The 14,040-nt window shown below is 38.4% G+C and overlaps 8 protein-coding genes and 1 long non-coding RNA gene across 14 annotated transcripts; 3 read left to right on the top strand and 6 right to left on the bottom strand.

Annotated features, from left to right (window-relative positions):
• Positions 1–154: 154 nt before the first annotated feature.
• On the bottom strand, positions 155–1,768 carry LOC135140457 (zinc finger Y-chromosomal protein 2-like). Of its 3 annotated transcripts, none has more exons than XM_064071006.1 (3): positions 1,692–1,768; positions 1,518–1,639; positions 155–1,470 (listed from the first exon to the last, which is right to left on the bottom strand). In XM_064071006.1, exon 3 carries the CDS (start codon positions 1,459–1,461, stop codon positions 205–207), a length of 1,257 nt encoding a protein of 418 aa, XP_063927076.1. In that variant the 5' UTR covers positions 1,462–1,470; positions 1,518–1,639; positions 1,692–1,768; the 3' UTR covers positions 155–204. The 3 variants fall into 3 exon arrangements, with proteins under 3 accessions (XP_063927076.1, XP_063927077.1, XP_063927074.1); XM_064071007.1 differs by having other exon boundaries at positions 1,711–1,764; XM_064071004.1 differs by having other exon boundaries at positions 1,518–1,768.
• A 401-nt stretch (positions 1,769–2,169) lies between these two features.
• Positions 2,170–3,644, bottom strand: LOC135140458 (zinc finger Y-chromosomal protein 2-like). The gene is made up of 2 exons (XM_064071008.1): positions 2,370–3,644; positions 2,170–2,319 (listed from the first exon to the last, which is right to left on the bottom strand). The coding sequence occupies exons 1-2, from the start codon at positions 3,350–3,352 to the stop codon at positions 2,262–2,264; spliced, it is 1,041 nt and encodes a 346-aa protein (XP_063927078.1). The 5' UTR covers positions 3,353–3,644; the 3' UTR covers positions 2,170–2,261.
• Positions 3,645–3,843: 199 nt separating this feature from the next.
• On the bottom strand, positions 3,844–4,839 carry LOC135140335 (zinc finger protein ZFAT-like). Its single transcript, XM_064070827.1, has one exon. The coding sequence runs from the start codon at positions 4,837–4,839 to the stop codon at positions 3,844–3,846; it is 996 nt and encodes a 331-aa protein (XP_063926897.1).
• Positions 4,840–5,344: 505 nt separating this feature from the next.
• Positions 5,345–6,860, bottom strand: LOC135140467 (zinc finger protein 64-like). Of its 2 annotated transcripts, none has more exons than XM_064071026.1 (2): positions 6,670–6,860; positions 5,345–6,624 (listed from the first exon to the last, which is right to left on the bottom strand). In XM_064071026.1, exon 2 carries the CDS (start codon positions 6,600–6,602, stop codon positions 5,361–5,363), a length of 1,242 nt encoding a protein of 413 aa, XP_063927096.1. In that variant the 5' UTR covers positions 6,603–6,624; positions 6,670–6,860; the 3' UTR covers positions 5,345–5,360. The 2 variants fall into 2 exon arrangements, with proteins under 2 accessions (XP_063927096.1, XP_063927095.1); XM_064071025.1 differs by having other exon boundaries at positions 5,345–6,612.
• Positions 6,861–6,916: 56 nt separating this feature from the next.
• On the bottom strand, positions 6,917–8,416 carry LOC135140504 (zinc finger Y-chromosomal protein 2-like). The gene is made up of 2 exons (XM_064071078.1): positions 8,333–8,416; positions 6,917–8,274 (listed from the first exon to the last, which is right to left on the bottom strand). Exon 2 carries the CDS (start codon positions 8,263–8,265, stop codon positions 6,967–6,969), a length of 1,299 nt encoding a protein of 432 aa, XP_063927148.1. The 5' UTR covers positions 8,266–8,274; positions 8,333–8,416; the 3' UTR covers positions 6,917–6,966.
• A 99-nt stretch (positions 8,417–8,515) lies between these two features.
• Positions 8,516–10,435, bottom strand: LOC135140680 (zinc finger Y-chromosomal protein-like). The gene is made up of 2 exons (XM_064071321.1): positions 10,131–10,435; positions 8,516–10,074 (listed from the first exon to the last, which is right to left on the bottom strand). Exon 2 carries the CDS (start codon positions 10,064–10,066, stop codon positions 8,537–8,539), a length of 1,530 nt encoding a protein of 509 aa, XP_063927391.1. The 5' UTR covers positions 10,067–10,074; positions 10,131–10,435; the 3' UTR covers positions 8,516–8,536.
• Positions 10,436–10,503: 68 nt separating this feature from the next.
• Positions 10,504–10,855, top strand: LOC135140684 (uncharacterized). The gene is made up of 2 exons (XR_010282285.1): positions 10,504–10,560; positions 10,612–10,855. It is a non-coding gene; the product is annotated as an uncharacterized LOC135140684 (long non-coding RNA).
• A 38-nt stretch (positions 10,856–10,893) lies between these two features.
• Positions 10,894–12,458, top strand: LOC135140681 (zinc finger X-chromosomal protein-like). 3 transcript variants are annotated; one of them, XM_064071324.1, is made up of 2 exons: positions 10,894–11,004; positions 11,224–12,458. In XM_064071324.1, exons 1-2 carry the CDS (start codon positions 10,959–10,961, stop codon positions 12,426–12,428), a joined length of 1,251 nt encoding a protein of 416 aa, XP_063927394.1. In that variant the 5' UTR covers positions 10,894–10,958; the 3' UTR covers positions 12,429–12,458. The 3 variants fall into 3 exon arrangements, with proteins under 3 accessions (XP_063927394.1, XP_063927393.1, XP_063927392.1); XM_064071323.1 differs by having other exon boundaries at positions 10,938–11,004; positions 11,045–12,458; XM_064071322.1 differs by having other exon boundaries at positions 10,945–11,004; positions 11,057–12,458.
• A 140-nt stretch (positions 12,459–12,598) lies between these two features.
• Positions 12,599–13,873, top strand: LOC135140682 (zinc finger protein 64-like). Its single transcript, XM_064071325.1, has one exon. The coding sequence runs from the start codon at positions 12,608–12,610 to the stop codon at positions 13,832–13,834; it is 1,227 nt and encodes a 408-aa protein (XP_063927395.1). The 5' UTR covers positions 12,599–12,607; the 3' UTR covers positions 13,835–13,873.
• The last annotated feature ends 167 nt before the right edge of the window (positions 13,874–14,040 follow it).

Genomic DNA, 14,040 nt, shown 5'->3' with positions numbered 1-14,040 from the left:
AGTCGAAAATGACGTGAGTGACATTTATGTTGTATTGTGGGTTGCCTACTTTGGGCGCAACTCAGATTTTTAATTTTTTCGGACATGAAATAAAATTCTGAGATAGGGCAGGAGGGTGGGGTGACCTACATTTTGTTAGTCACAAACAAGTAAATTTTCACCACCAAATATATTTTTTATTGTACAACTTACAACATTTATATCCTAATTGTGTTTATGAACACAATTATCCCCATTTTCGTCACCCGAATGTCGAAATTTCACATGATTTTTCAAATGCCACACCCGCTTAGCCTTGAATGGGCACTTTTCACATCTGTACCACTTAATTTTCTCTTCATCTAAATGTTTCGCAACCACGTGCCTCTTCAAAGACGAACTATGCTTGGTTTTGAACGGACACTCCTTACATTCGTACCATTTAACCTCCTCTTCACTCAAGTGCAGCAAATTTGTGTGTTTTTTTAAACCCTGTGGCACTCTGGTTTTAAACTGACACTTGTCACACTGGAACCATTCGGCATTTTCTTTTTTTATATGGATAAGATTCACGTGCATTCTCAAATCCGTTTTACGTCTAGTTTTATAAACACATTGTTCACACTTGTGCCATTTAACATTCTTTCCGTCTGAGTGTCGATTGATAACGTGATCTTTCAAGTAACTTTTCAGTTTTGCTTTATACGGACAGAATTTGCACTGATACGACTTGATATCTACATGGTTGACTTTTATGTGCACTTTTAAATTATTTTTTCCCTTACTTTTGTAAGGACAGGTCGTACATTTGTACCATTTTACTTTATCTTCGTGCGAATGCTGACAAACTACGTGATTTTTTAAACTCGAAGCCCGCTTAGTTTTGAACGGGCAATTGTCACATTCGTACCACTTGATTTTGCCTTCGTCTACATGTTTCACAATCACGTGAATCTTTAAATAACTTTTGTACTTGGTTTTAAATGGACACTGGTTGCATTCGTACCATTTAACCTCTTGTTCGTTCAAGTGTATGTAGTTGACGTGGTGTCTTAAGTTGCTTTTGGCTCTACTTTTGAAAGGGCATTTTTCGCACTTGTGCCATTCTGCGACTTGTTCGTCTAGGTGGATCATGTTTACGTGGATTTTTAAAACGTGCTTATATTTACTTTTATAGGGACAGTTGTCACAAAAATAGAATTTAGATTCTAGACATCGTGTTTCATTGATTACCTTCATTCCTCTGCATATTACAGTATGCCGAAGCCACATTAACCATGAATTTGTCTTAAAGTCGCACTTTTCGCAAACGTAGTCTTGGATATTTTCACTCGATGATTGTTTTTTATGAGCATGATATTTACTAGTGTGTTGTTTCAACAGAATCATCAGCTCTGTTTTGAAGTCGCAATTTTTACAATAATAAAGTTCAATTTTGGCGTTTTCGCAGCGGAATTTATTCATCGTAGGAAAAAGTGACATTTTCGTTGCCTAAAACCGTTTTATTACACTAAGAACGAAGAAGGAGCTTTAATTACCGTTAAAGTTGGAAGAAATTATCATCAAACAAAGAATTCTAACCTCACATTTTTACGTCATAAATGATATTTCGATTTTGGAAGTTTAGGCAGTGATAAGCACATGAATGTTGTCCTTCCAGCTAAAACAAAGCAAAATTATACTACGTGTGTTCATTTTCACGTCTAAATAACCGCAGAGATGATAAATTACATTAAACACATCTTAGTAAAAAATTTAGTGCGGACATGTTGGTACTAGTAAATGACAGGTGTCAATCGCAGATCCCCACAAAATTTAAACAAATTAAGAATATTTATCTATAGTTTTATAAGGACAGTCTTCGCATTCACATCACGTCACTTTTTCCCCATCCGAGTGTTGTTTTTTTGCATGTTTTTTCAACAGCCAGCGCAAAATATTTCGAAATTTGGTTAATCGTTTTTCGGTGTACATAACCTCACAATTTAAATTCAAATGACATTTAACAACTGTCATCGAATCGCGATTCGATGTAACAATTCAGTTTACATCGAAATTTTTCGATGAAGGGGATCAAAACATTAGATTTTGCCAGTTTTTTTTTATAAAAAATACAATTTAACTAATGTTTGACAGCTACGTGTCTTTTTAAAGACTTTTTATGCTGAGTTTTGAACCGACATTGGTTGCATTCGTGCCACACAACTTCTTCCTCGTTTAGATGTTGACAAATCCCATGACTTTTTAAAGCCGATTCGTGTTTGGTCTTGAATTGGCAATTGTCACATTCGTACCACCGTACTTTTGCTTCGTCTAGATGTTTCGCAGTCACATGTCTGCCTAAAGATCTTTTATACTGAGTTCTGAAAGGACACTGGTTGCATTCGTACCACTTAATGTCTTCTTCATTCAAGTGACACGAATTTAGGTGTTTTTTTAGACTATGTTTCCACCTGGACTTAAATTGACACTTGTCACATGTATGCCACTCACCCTCACTTTCCTCTAAATGGTGGTTGTTCATGTGACTTTCCAAATAATTTTTTAATTTTGCTTTATACGGACAATATTTACACTGAAACGACTTGACATCAAAATGGCGGCGAAATATATGCATTTTTAGATCGTATTTTGTCTTGCTTTTGTGTGAACAGTTCGCACATTCGTACTTAATTTTTTGTTTGTTCAAGTGACTACTAGAATTGTGACTTTTTAAACAAGTCGCTGATTTAGTCTTGAATGGGCAAGTGTCACACTCGTACCACTCAACTTTTTCTTCACCTAGCTGCTTTGGAGTCACGTGCGCCTTTAAATTATTCTTGTACCTAGTTTTAAATGGGCAGTCGTTACATTCGTACCACTTAATGTCTTCTTTGTTCGTGTGTAAGTTTCTTGTGTGACAATTCAAAGTACTTTTTACTCTAGTTTTAAAAGGACATTTTTCGCACTTGTACCATTCAGCGGCTCGTTCATCTAAGTGGACGCAATTTATGTGGATTCTTAAGGCTGTTTTACGTTTACATTTAAAGGAACAATCGCCACAGCAATACCAACGTATTCCACGATATGTTTTTTGGTTCTTTCTCGTGCATCTTAAACAATGCTGAAGCCACTTCAACGAGAAATTTGTTTCAAAGTTGCATTTTTCGCAAACGTACTTTTGTATGTGGAAATCTTCGCTTGATAACTCTGTAGATTCTTTTTTAATACGGTGATATTTATCGATGTGTTGTTTGAACAAAACTGTCCATTTCGTACTAAAATCGCAGTGTTTGCAGTAACAGACTTCAATTTCGGCGATTTCGCACCCCAAAGTTAACATTTTGGTTGCCCAAAACCGTTTTATTACAAAAATCTGTGGCAGTTTTAACATAACCTCAAACTAGAGATGGGCTCACCGATTCAATTTTTATATTTGTAATTTCGATTCGCAATAAATGTTAATCGATTTATCGCTACTTTTTGGTTGTTGAGTAACCACAGTACTAAATATTTTTCGTTATGAATTTGTACTTGACATGTAATTCTAATTTGTTGTTAACATCAATAAGCACATCTCTAACCCGTCCCACTCATGTCTGACGTTTTCTTTGACAGTTCTAATACGAGATTGTTACTCTTCCAATGACATTGTAAACATAGACTGAACATTAATGAATAAATTTGGTCATGTGTTTATTTAATGGAAAAAAAACACTTTCTGTTTCGTTTCGCGGTATACACTTGTCATTGTCAGTGACATTTGCAGCGGTTACCAATCTTAAAAACAAATAACACTAATTCTGTTACGAAACTTATTTATTATATGTATTTTATTGTATAAAATAAACAAATAGTTTTTAGTGTGTATTATTCGCATTTAAATCATTTATCATCCGTTCCATCTGGATGTCGGTTCTTCATATGAGTCTTTAAGTAACTTTTCAGTTTGCTCTTGTACGGACACAATTTGCACTGGAACGACTTGATATCCAAATGATGTATAGTCACATGCATTTTCAAATGATCTTTCCTTTTACTTTTATACGAACAGCTCGCACATTCGTACCATTTCGCGTTCTCTTCATGTAACGACTTTATGTGTTGTTTTAAATACTCTTTCGCTCTAGTTTTAAATGGACAATATTTACACTGACTCCATTGAACGTCTTCGTTGTTCGAATGCAAATTGTTTATGTGTCTTCGTAAACTAGTCTGGGACCTAGTTTTAAAAACGCATTTTTCGCAGTAAAACCAATTAGCGTCTTCATCATCTAAATGGATCTGATTTATGTGGAGCTTCAAACCTGACTTTCGTGCACTTTTAAACGAACACTTGTCGCAAGCGTATTGCTTGTTCAAATGACGCGCTTCTATGTGAGCTTTTAAATAATTTTTCACTTTGGCTTTGTAGGGACATTCCGTACAGTAGTACCAACCGATTTCGTCGCTTTGCTTCAAGTAGGAGTTGTACTTGATGTTCTCCTTCGAAGAAACCACAGTTTTTGGTCGCTTGCAAAACGAAACATGTCGCAGCCATTTCAACGAAAAATTTGTTTTAAAGTTACACTTTTTGCAAACGTAGTTGTGTATATTGAAGTCGTCGTTTGATAAATCGACTCCGGATTCTCGGTGATGTTTGTCGATGTGTTGTTTGAACAGAATCATTAGTTCGGTTTTAAAGTGGCAGTCTTTGCAGTAATAGGGTTCCATTTTGGTGTTCTCGCAGGTAAATTCTTCCAGAAATAGACGGTGTTGTCTCACGTGGTTGAATATATGAAAAAATGATGTCGTAAAATAGGGACATTGTTTACAATTGTGGACGTTTTTCCACGAAGACCTACATTGTGCGATTGTATCACAATATTCCAAAGTTGACATGGTGACCAGCTAAACCGTTTTTTGAAACTAGGGTAAACACTGGTACTTTTTTACCCAAATCTGGTCGAATCAGGTTACTACATAACCTCAAAACGACGTAGCAACGTAGCAACCATGGAACTACAAACAGGTGGGCTCATTGTACTTTTACATGACCTGCGACGTCTTCACGTGCTTGTTTAAATCACCCATTGTCTTAGAGGCATTTCTTACTTAATTTCGCGTTCGTCCTACGAAGTTAACATTTCAAATTGCCTAAAATGTTTACAAATTTTTGTTTGTAAACATTGACACGCAAGGCTACCACCCGTAGAAACTAAAAAGCACGGAAGGTCGCTACATTGAATAAATAATCACCATATTAGCTAAAAACGACTGTGTAATGACCACTTAAACTAGAACATGATGTTCAACAATCGTATTTATATCGAATCGTTGGGTTCATTTTGATTTAATAATAATTATCCGTCAAATTTGATACCAACCGTAAAATAAAAGTCACTAGCAAACTCAATTTTTTACTAATCATTTTTGGACAATTTTTTTAACATGTAACACTTCTCATCCTCTTCGTGGCGCTTATTGTGGGTGTTCAAATTCGACCGATGTCTGGTTTTAAAAGCGCACTCTTTACATTTATACCATCTAGCTTCGGCATCATCCAAGTGCAGCGCATTGACGTGATTTTTCAAAGCATAGTTCAACTTGGCCCTATAAGGACACCTGTCACACTTAAACCATTTCACCTCGGTTTCGTCCAGATGGTTAGCAGTTATATGAATTTTCAGCGACGAGTGATACTTGGTTTTGAAACGACACTTGTCACATTCGTACCATTTAATATTTTCAGTGTCCACATGTTGCGAATTCACGTGTAGTTTCAAATTCCCGCTCTGTTTAGTTTTGTAGGGGCACTTTTCACACTCGAACCACACAATATCGCGCTCATCCACGTGCTGCACCTTCACGTGTCTTTTCAGCGACGATTTATGCTTAGCTCTGAATTGGCACATTTTACATTCGTACCACTGAACGTTTTCTCCGTCCAGGTGCGAGTTTTTGTGCACTTTTAAATTACTGTTGTGTTTGGTTTTGTACGGGCACTTGTCACATTCGTACCACTTGACGTCGGTTTCGTCGGAATGTCTCGATCTGACGTGGTTTTTTAAATTTGAGTTTCTTTTAGATTTGTAGGGGCAATTTTTGCATTCGTACCAGTATATCGAGTGTTCGTCTAAATGGAGCGCTGTTACGTGTCGTTTCAAGTCGCAGTTGTATTTAGCTTTGTAGGGACACTTTTTGCATTCGTACCACTTGATACTTTGTTCGGAATGTCGAACTAGAACGTGTCTTTTTAAAGACTTCTTCGTTTGATATTTAGTCGGGCAGTTTTCACACTCGTACCATTTACCCAAATGGTGCACTTCTACGTGGTCTCTGACGTATCGTTTTTGTTTGGCTTTGTATGGACACTTCGGACAGTGATATGGTTTATTTAGGGCACAAAATCTGGTGTGGTGGAGCCACTTTATTACGAAGTTGGTTTTGAAAGTGCATCTTTTGCATGCATAATCCTGGATGGCGTAGTGCTTTAATGAATCCTCAGTGTTTTGATTTTGAACGCAGTGACGGTCTCTGAAATGGCGTTTAAGCAAAAGTGCAAGTTCGGTTTGGAAGTTGCATTTGTCGCACAAATAACTGTCAATCTTGGAAGTTTGACAATTGAAAAAAGTAGGGACAAACTTTATTTCTTTCCCCAACATGTTGCTCCACCTGAAATAATAACTACAATTTCACTACAGTATGACGAAAGTGTTGGATTTTTCTCACTTAACACTGTGATGGCAAACATAACCTCAAAAATTGCTTCAAATTTATAGTTGTGTTTTGTTGCAATGTGGATTAATTATTAGCACAGTTGTTAGGTGTTCTCACTAGAATTGTCTTAATAAGTCCATAATTCTGGCCACAACCACGATATTACATGATAAACAACGTTTCAGATCGTTTAAAATATTCTGTTGGCACGCCTGCATTTGCTGTCAATATTGGGGGTTAGGCAACCAGTAAATCAACATTTAATTTTATTTATATTAACATAAATCGCCTACAAATAAATTAACTTCGCTAATTGTGTCCCTTCAGGTGCTTGTGTAACGACGACTCGTGTTTGCTTTTAAACGAACACTTATTGCACTCGTACCATTTGGCATCCCGTTCGTTTAAATGGTGCGCGTTGACGTGACTCCGCAGCGACGACTTGTGTTTAGTTTTAAAAGAACACTTCTGGCACTCATGCCAAATGGCATCGTCGTCCAAATGTCGCGCATTGATGTGTTTTTTCAACGAATAATTAACCTTCGCTTTAAACGGACACTTCTCGCACTTGTACCATTTAATCTCCTCTTCCTCTAAATGGTACGCGTTCAAATGCACGTTCAGCGACGACTTCCGCTTGGTTTTGAACGGGCACCTGTCGCACTGATGCCATTTAATGTTTTCGTCGTCCAGGTGCTTGGCATTGACGTGCTTTTTCAAATCCGAGTTAGTCTTAGCTTTGTGCGGGCACTGTTTACACTCGTACCATTTAATATTGCGCTCGTCTAGGTGCCACGCGTTGATGTGGTTCTTTAAATTGTGGTTGTGTTTGGTTTTGAACGAGCACTGGCCACATTTGTACCATTTAATGTCTTGTTCTTGTAAATGGTGCGCGTTTATGTGGCTTCGCAATTGATAGTTTCGTTTGGATTTGTAGGGGCAGTGTTTGCATTTGTACCACTTGATGTCTTCGTCGTTCAAATGTCGAGCGTTGATGTGTTTTTTTAAGTCGCCTTTTTCTTTGGTTTTGTGGGGGCACTTTTCGCATTCGTACCACTTGATGGCTTCAGCGTCCAAGTGTTGGCTGTTTATGTGTTTTTTTAAGTTCGAGTTGAGGTAAGTTTTGTAGGGGCATTGGGAGCACCGGTGCCAGAATATTTCGCCGTCGTTTAAATGCTTGAGGATTTTGTGTTGTTTCAAGTACCATTTGGATTTGTATTTGCAGTCGCATTGGTCGCAGTTGTACGTAGGGGGGCTCTTTTCGGTGCACCTGGTGGTGTGCCGGAGCCACTTCAGTGAGAAGTTTGTTTCGAAGGTGCACTTTCTACAAATGTAGTTGCGGATGGGGTTACAATGTAGCACTTTGTCTTTTTTAAGACTGTGACACTCCTGGACGTGCTGCTTGAAAACTAGGGTCAGTTTCGTGACAAAGTTGCAATCTTTGCAGGAGAAGTTTTCGATGGTTGAGTTTTCACAGTTGAAATTTTGAGGGGGCGAAGGGTGAGGTCTGACGTGGTTTACCATGAGGAGAAACGATTGGCAACTGTGGAGGTTTTTCGAGACTGGCTTTACATCAACAAGGTCTTCGGAGACTTCCAAACTTGACATTGTTGTTACCTAAATCAATTAATTTTTACAATTATTAAAATGTGACGGTAAATTCAATTTTTTTCACCTGGTATTTTGACGAAAAAGTGGCGAATAGTTTAAAGTTTAACAATTATTTACGTAGACATAACCTCAACAAGTAAATATTTAGCCAAGGTGGATAGTACAGAGGTCTGACTATTGCGTTTAAATGGCATTCGTTACGTCAGCGAAGCTGACCAATGACAAGTTGCGAAAATAAAACACTAAATTAATAATTGATTATTTATTATCAACTGTGGCTCTGCACGTGCCTATACAACACCGACCTACACTTCGTTTTAAACGAGCAATTTTTACATTCGTACCACTTAATATCCTCCCCGTCTAGATGCCGCGCGTTCACGTGACTGTTCAACGACGACCGATGTTTGGTTTTAAAAGGGCACGTTTGGCATTCGTACCATTTAATCTCGCCTTCGTCCAAATGGTGCAAATTCACGTGTTTTTTTAAATCCCGACTGGTTTTAGCTTTGTACGGGCATTTTTCACACTCGTGCCATTTAATCTCCTGCTCCTTTAAATGTCGCGCGTTCGTGTGTTTCTTCAAGTCGTAGCTTGACTTAGCTTTATATGGGCAATTTTCGCACTCGTACCATTTAATTTCGGCGTTATCTAAGTGTTTCACGTTGATGTGGATCTTCAAACAGTGGTAATACTTGGTTTTGAACGGGCACTTCTGGCACGGGTACCATTTAGTGTCGTGTTCGTCCAAATGGTTGATGTTTATGTGGGTTTTTAACGACTGTTGGAACTTGCTTTTGTAGGGGCAGATTTGGCATTCGTACCATTTAATGTCGGCGCCGTTTAAATGGCGCGCGTTTATGTGGCTGTTTAAGTACGGTTTGTGCTTGGTTTTGAATTGGCACTCTTTGCATTCATACCATTTAATGTCGTCTTCGTCTAAATGAAGAGCGTTGATGTGTTTTTTTAACTCCCAGCTAAATTTACCTTTGTAGGAACATTTGTCACAGTAGAACCATTTAATTTCGGTTTTATCCAAGTGTTTAACGTGGATGTGCATTTTCAAAGAGTGGTTGTACTTGGTTTTAAATGGACACTCTTGGCACGTGTACCATTTAATATCTTGTCCATCGGAATGGCGCCCGTTTATGTGACTTTTTAAATGGTAGTTTTGTTTAGTTTTAAACGGACACTTTTTACAAGCGTACCATTTAATATGTTGTTCACCCAAATGGTTGATTTTCGTGTGGTTTTTCAAAGACGACTTGTACTTGGTTTTAAAAGGGCACTCTTCGCATTCATACCACTGGTCCGAATGGTGTGCATTTACGTGGATTTTTAAATTTCGTTTCTGTTTGCTTTTGTACGAACATTCGGTGCAATGATACCAACTTATATTTTCGATTTTTTCGGACTTCATGGCTTCATTTTTTCTAATTTTAATGCACACTAAGACATGCTGAAACCACTTGATTGAGAAATTTGTTTCAAAGCTGCATTTTTCACAAATATATTTTCGAATTACGTATTGTTCTGGTTCTTTTTTGATACCATGACGGTCCTGAAGGTGTTGTTTGAAAAGGAGGGTTAGGACAGTCCGATAGTTACAATCTTGGCAGTAGTAACTTTCCACGTCGTGAGTTTCACAGTTGAAATGTGACGGAGACCAGTGTCGTCCGACGTGGTTCACCATTAGGAACGCCGACCTTGTGAAAAAGGGGCACACTTCGCAGTTGTGAACACTCTTCGGAGACTTCACATGTGTAGTGGAGGCTGCGGAGTATTCCAAAGTCGACATTCTGACCCCTATAAATTAATTACCACTAGAGTGTAGTACGAAAGACACGCTGAATTATCCTCACCTTACACCCCTATGTCAACATAACCTCAAAAATGTATCTTCTCTTAATTGTTAGTTCAAAGTACATTTACGCAAAAGTTCAAACTGTTAAAAATAGTGTATCAAAAAACAATAATTAGTAACATTATATTTAGATATTTCAGCTGAAAAAGGAGTTTTTTTTAACAAAAATCCAAGTCTAGGGACTTTTGTTTTACCACTAGATCACATTCCGATGTTTAGTATCTTGAATATTTGCATCGCACGTTTTGAACTTATTACAGATATGAGCTAAATTGTAATTTTAATATTTTTTTATCTTCTGAATTAGTTTAATTTGTCCGGTCCGACACTCTTGTTACAGTCTCTTGTCAATAATGTCAAATGATGTGCCAACATAAGAAAATGAAATAATTTTTCAGGTTACATTTTCCCAAACAAACATCTGTGAGGTGAGAAAACAAGCAATAATTTGACTGAAATAAATAAATTCAGGTGAATAGACACGTGAGTGTGCAACATGTGGCCGAAAAGGACGTGGTGTGGTACGAATGCCGCCAGTGCCCATATAAAGCTAAACGGGTGTCTTATTTAAAAAATCACGTACGAATACGACATCTGGACGACCACGATGTTAAATGGTATGGATGCGACCAGTGCCCGTATAAAGCTAAAGAAAAAGCGTATTTGAAAAAGCACATAAACGCTCATCACTTCAACAAAAAATAAAACTATTTTTTTAACGATTTTCTGTCTTTTTGTTTTTCGACATCCCAGAACTTACGTGTACGAGCCGCCACTGCTCTGACAGTTATCTAAATTACGTAATCTGTCATCGAATTTTGAGGTTATGTTAACATGTTTTTTTTATCTAAAATCGTCAACAATTATTAAAGGTAAGTGAAAACGAAACAGCTGTTTTGACCACGAGTAAAGCAACAAATTTAGGACCACAATGCCCCTCCAGAAGCCCCAAATTTGCACAACTTGTCCCTACTTCACAACATCAGTTTTTCTAACCGTGAGACATTCCCGAAGCCCCCACTCGTCGCACTTTGACTGTGAAAATGCCAGCATTGAGTCGTACACCTGCAAAGACTGCAATTTTTCCACAGGACTTAGAATTCACTTAAATGAACACACCTCCGATCAGCAACACTACGAAATGCAAAAGTACACCTGTGACAAGTGCGGTTTTGAAACGTACTTCTCGATGAAGTGGCTCCAACACAGCGTAAGGTGTTCGAGACACGGAAAGAACCCCGCGAAAAAGAAACTCCCTCAGTGGTACAATTGTGACCAGTGCCAGCGAAAGTATAAAGAAAAGTACTGTTTGAAAGTCCACAAAATCGCGAAACATTTACACGACAACGAGATACTTTGGCACCGGTGTGGTCAATGTCAATACAAAGCCAAATTAAAATCGAATTTAAAAAAACACACAAAGGCACACCACTCGGATCAAAATTTCAAGTGGTATGAATGCGACAAGTGTCCTTACAAATCTAGACAAAAAGGCAACTTAAACAGTCATATAAATGTGCACCATTTGGAAGGTCGTGATATAAAGTGGTACGAATGTGACAAGTGTCCATACAAAACTAAACACAAGTCGTCTTTGAATTCGCACGTAAATACCAACCACATGGACGGACAGGACGTTAAATGGTACGAATGCCAGAAGTGTCCCTATCGAACTAAAAAAATTTCGCATTTAAAACCCCACATCGTAGCGCGGCACCTAAACGCGCAGGAAATTAAATGGCACGAATGCAAACAGTGCCCATTCAAAGCTAAAACCAATTCCAATTTAAAGCAACACATAACCACGCAACATCTAGACAAACACAACATTAAATGGTACGAATGCGACAAATGTATATACAAAACCAAAGACAAGTCAGTGCTAAATCAACACATGAGTACGCACGACCTCGACGTACAAGATATTAAATGGTATGAATGCGAACATTGTCCATATACAGCCAAACGCAGCTCTCAAATCAAACAACACATAAATATACACCACTTGGACGCGAAAGACATTAAGTGGTTTGAATGCGACAAGTGTCCGTATAAAGCTAGAGATAAGTCGGCTTTAAAGCAACACGTCAATGCGCACCATTCGGACATGTGGTTTGAGTGCAAAGAGTGTCCGTATAAAGCTAAAACTAAGAGCCAGTTGAGGAGACACACGATCGCGCGCCATTTGGACGAAGGAGAGATTAAGTGGTTTCAGTGCGACAAGTGTCCATATAAAGCTAAAGAGAAGTCCCATTTGAAAAGACACGTGAATGCGCGGCATTTGGACACACATTAAATAAAACTGTGTCAAAATTGTGTGCACGAGCCGCCACTGCTCCGACAGATAACTTGTGCGCATGCGCAGCTGTCAAAGTTTGAGGTTATATAAATTATTATCAATAAAAACAAAAATTGATCATTTTTAACGAAAATTTGTTGATATTAAGTGTATTAGAAGCGACCTCAGGCACCAGAATGTCGATTCTGGAATTCTCCGATGTGAAACCCCGCCAAGAAAAAATCCAGAATTGTGAGCTGTGCCCCTATTTTACTACGTCGGTTTTTCTCATGGTGGACCACGTAAAACGACACCACTCAACGTTGCCACGTTTCAACTGCGAAAACTCCAAAATCGAGGATTATCGCTGCAAAGACTGCAATTTCCAGACTGATCTGACTCTCGTTTTCAGCCGACACGTCCAACTTCATAGCGAATCATCAAACCAAAACCCTGTTATTCAACAGTACTTTTGCGAAAATTGCAGCTTCGACACTCACTTCGCAATGAAGTGGCTCCAGCACACCCTAGACTGTCTCAAGATCCCCAAAATTGTACAATCCGACAAAATAAAGCACTTCTGTGATAAATGTCCATACAAAGCTCGGTACAAAGTTCACCTACAAAGACACGTAAACGCACGACATCTGGACGAAGGGGCCGTCACGTGGTACAAGTGCGAGAAGTGTTCATACAAAGCTAAACAAAAAGGCAATTTAAAAATCCACCAAATCGCTCGACATCTGGATGAACAAAACATCAAATGGTATCAATGTGAACAATGCCCATACAAAGCTAAACAAAAAAACCACTTGAAAAACCACACAGACGCACGACATTTGGATGAAAATATTAAATTACACGAGTGTGACAAGTGCCCATATACCGCTAAGTCCAATCACAATTTAAAAAGGCACGTGAAAGCACACCATTTGGGTCAACGGCGCACTGTTAAATGCTACGAGTGCACGAAATGTCCGTACAAATGTACCGATGGAAGTCTTCTAAAAAGACACGTTAACGTTAACCACTTGGTTGGAGACGATATTAAATGGTTTAAATGTGAGTGGTGTCCATACACAGCTAAAAGAAACGATCAGTTAAAGAGACACATTAACGGCCACCATTTGGTTGGAAACGACGTTAAATGGTTTGAATGCGAGAAGTGTCCGTACAAAGCTAGAGATAAGTCGGCGCTACGGCAGCACGTTAACGCCCACCATTCAGATCACTGGTTTGAGTGTGAGGAGTGTCCGTACAAAACCAAAACTGTGGTACAATTAAAAAGACACACGAGTCGGCGGCACTTGGACGAGAGGGAAATTAAGTGGTTTCAGTGCGAAAAGTGCAATTATAAAGCCAAGGAGAAGTCGCATTTGAAAAGGCACGTGAAGAGGTTGCATGTGAATGATAAGAAAATCTAGCTTAAAACCTTTAAATGTTAATAAAGTATTGTTTTATAAGTTGGTGCTACTGTTACTGATAAGTCGGTAAAACAGATTCCTACCTGTCAAATGGCAGGCTTTTGCAAGTTTGAAATTTAATAAAACTCGGAATTGTCGCAAATTCCACTTGTTTTTTTTATCAGTACTTGCTTAACAATTAAAGAATTAAAAACCTCGACAGACAA

This window comes from Zophobas morio, unplaced genomic scaffold (assembly GCF_036711695.1).
Source record: "Zophobas morio isolate AGI-343-1 ecotype UQ-CSIRO unplaced genomic scaffold, CSIRO_AGI_Zmor_V1 ptg000040l, whole genome shotgun sequence".
Taxonomy (NCBI): Eukaryota; Metazoa; Arthropoda; class Insecta; order Coleoptera; family Tenebrionidae; genus Zophobas; species Zophobas morio.
This window is presented reverse-complemented; position numbering and strand designations above follow the sequence as displayed.

Bases quoted from the DNA above. Each gene is read 5' to 3' on its own strand.
- LOC135140457 (XM_064071004.1), bottom strand. From the start codon at position 1,461: ATGTCACTTTTTCCTACGATGAATAAATTCCGCTGCGAAAACGCCAAA.
- LOC135140458 (XM_064071008.1), bottom strand. From the start codon at position 3,352: ATGTTAAAACTGCCACAGATTTTTGTAATAAAACGGTTTTGGGCAACC. The intron at 2,320-2,369 runs GTACGAATGCAA...AAAGATCTTTAG, and splicing joins AATGAAGAAGACATTAAGTG to GCAGACATGTGACTGCGAAA.
- LOC135140335 (XM_064070827.1), bottom strand. From the start codon at position 4,839: ATGTCAACTTTGGAATATTGTGATACAATCGCACAATGTAGGTCTTCG.
- LOC135140467 (XM_064071026.1), bottom strand. From the start codon at position 6,602: ATGTTGGGGAAAGAAATAAAGTTTGTCCCTACTTTTTTCAATTGTCAA.
- LOC135140504 (XM_064071078.1), bottom strand. From the start codon at position 8,265: ATGTCAAGTTTGGAAGTCTCCGAAGACCTTGTTGATGTAAAGCCAGTC.
- LOC135140680 (XM_064071321.1), bottom strand. From the start codon at position 10,066: ATGTCGACTTTGGAATACTCCGCAGCCTCCACTACACATGTGAAGTCT.
- LOC135140681 (XM_064071323.1), top strand. From the start codon at position 11,064: ATGCCCCTCCAGAAGCCCCAAATTTGCACAACTTGTCCCTACTTCACA.
- LOC135140682 (XM_064071325.1), top strand. From the start codon at position 12,608: ATGTCGATTCTGGAATTCTCCGATGTGAAACCCCGCCAAGAAAAAATC.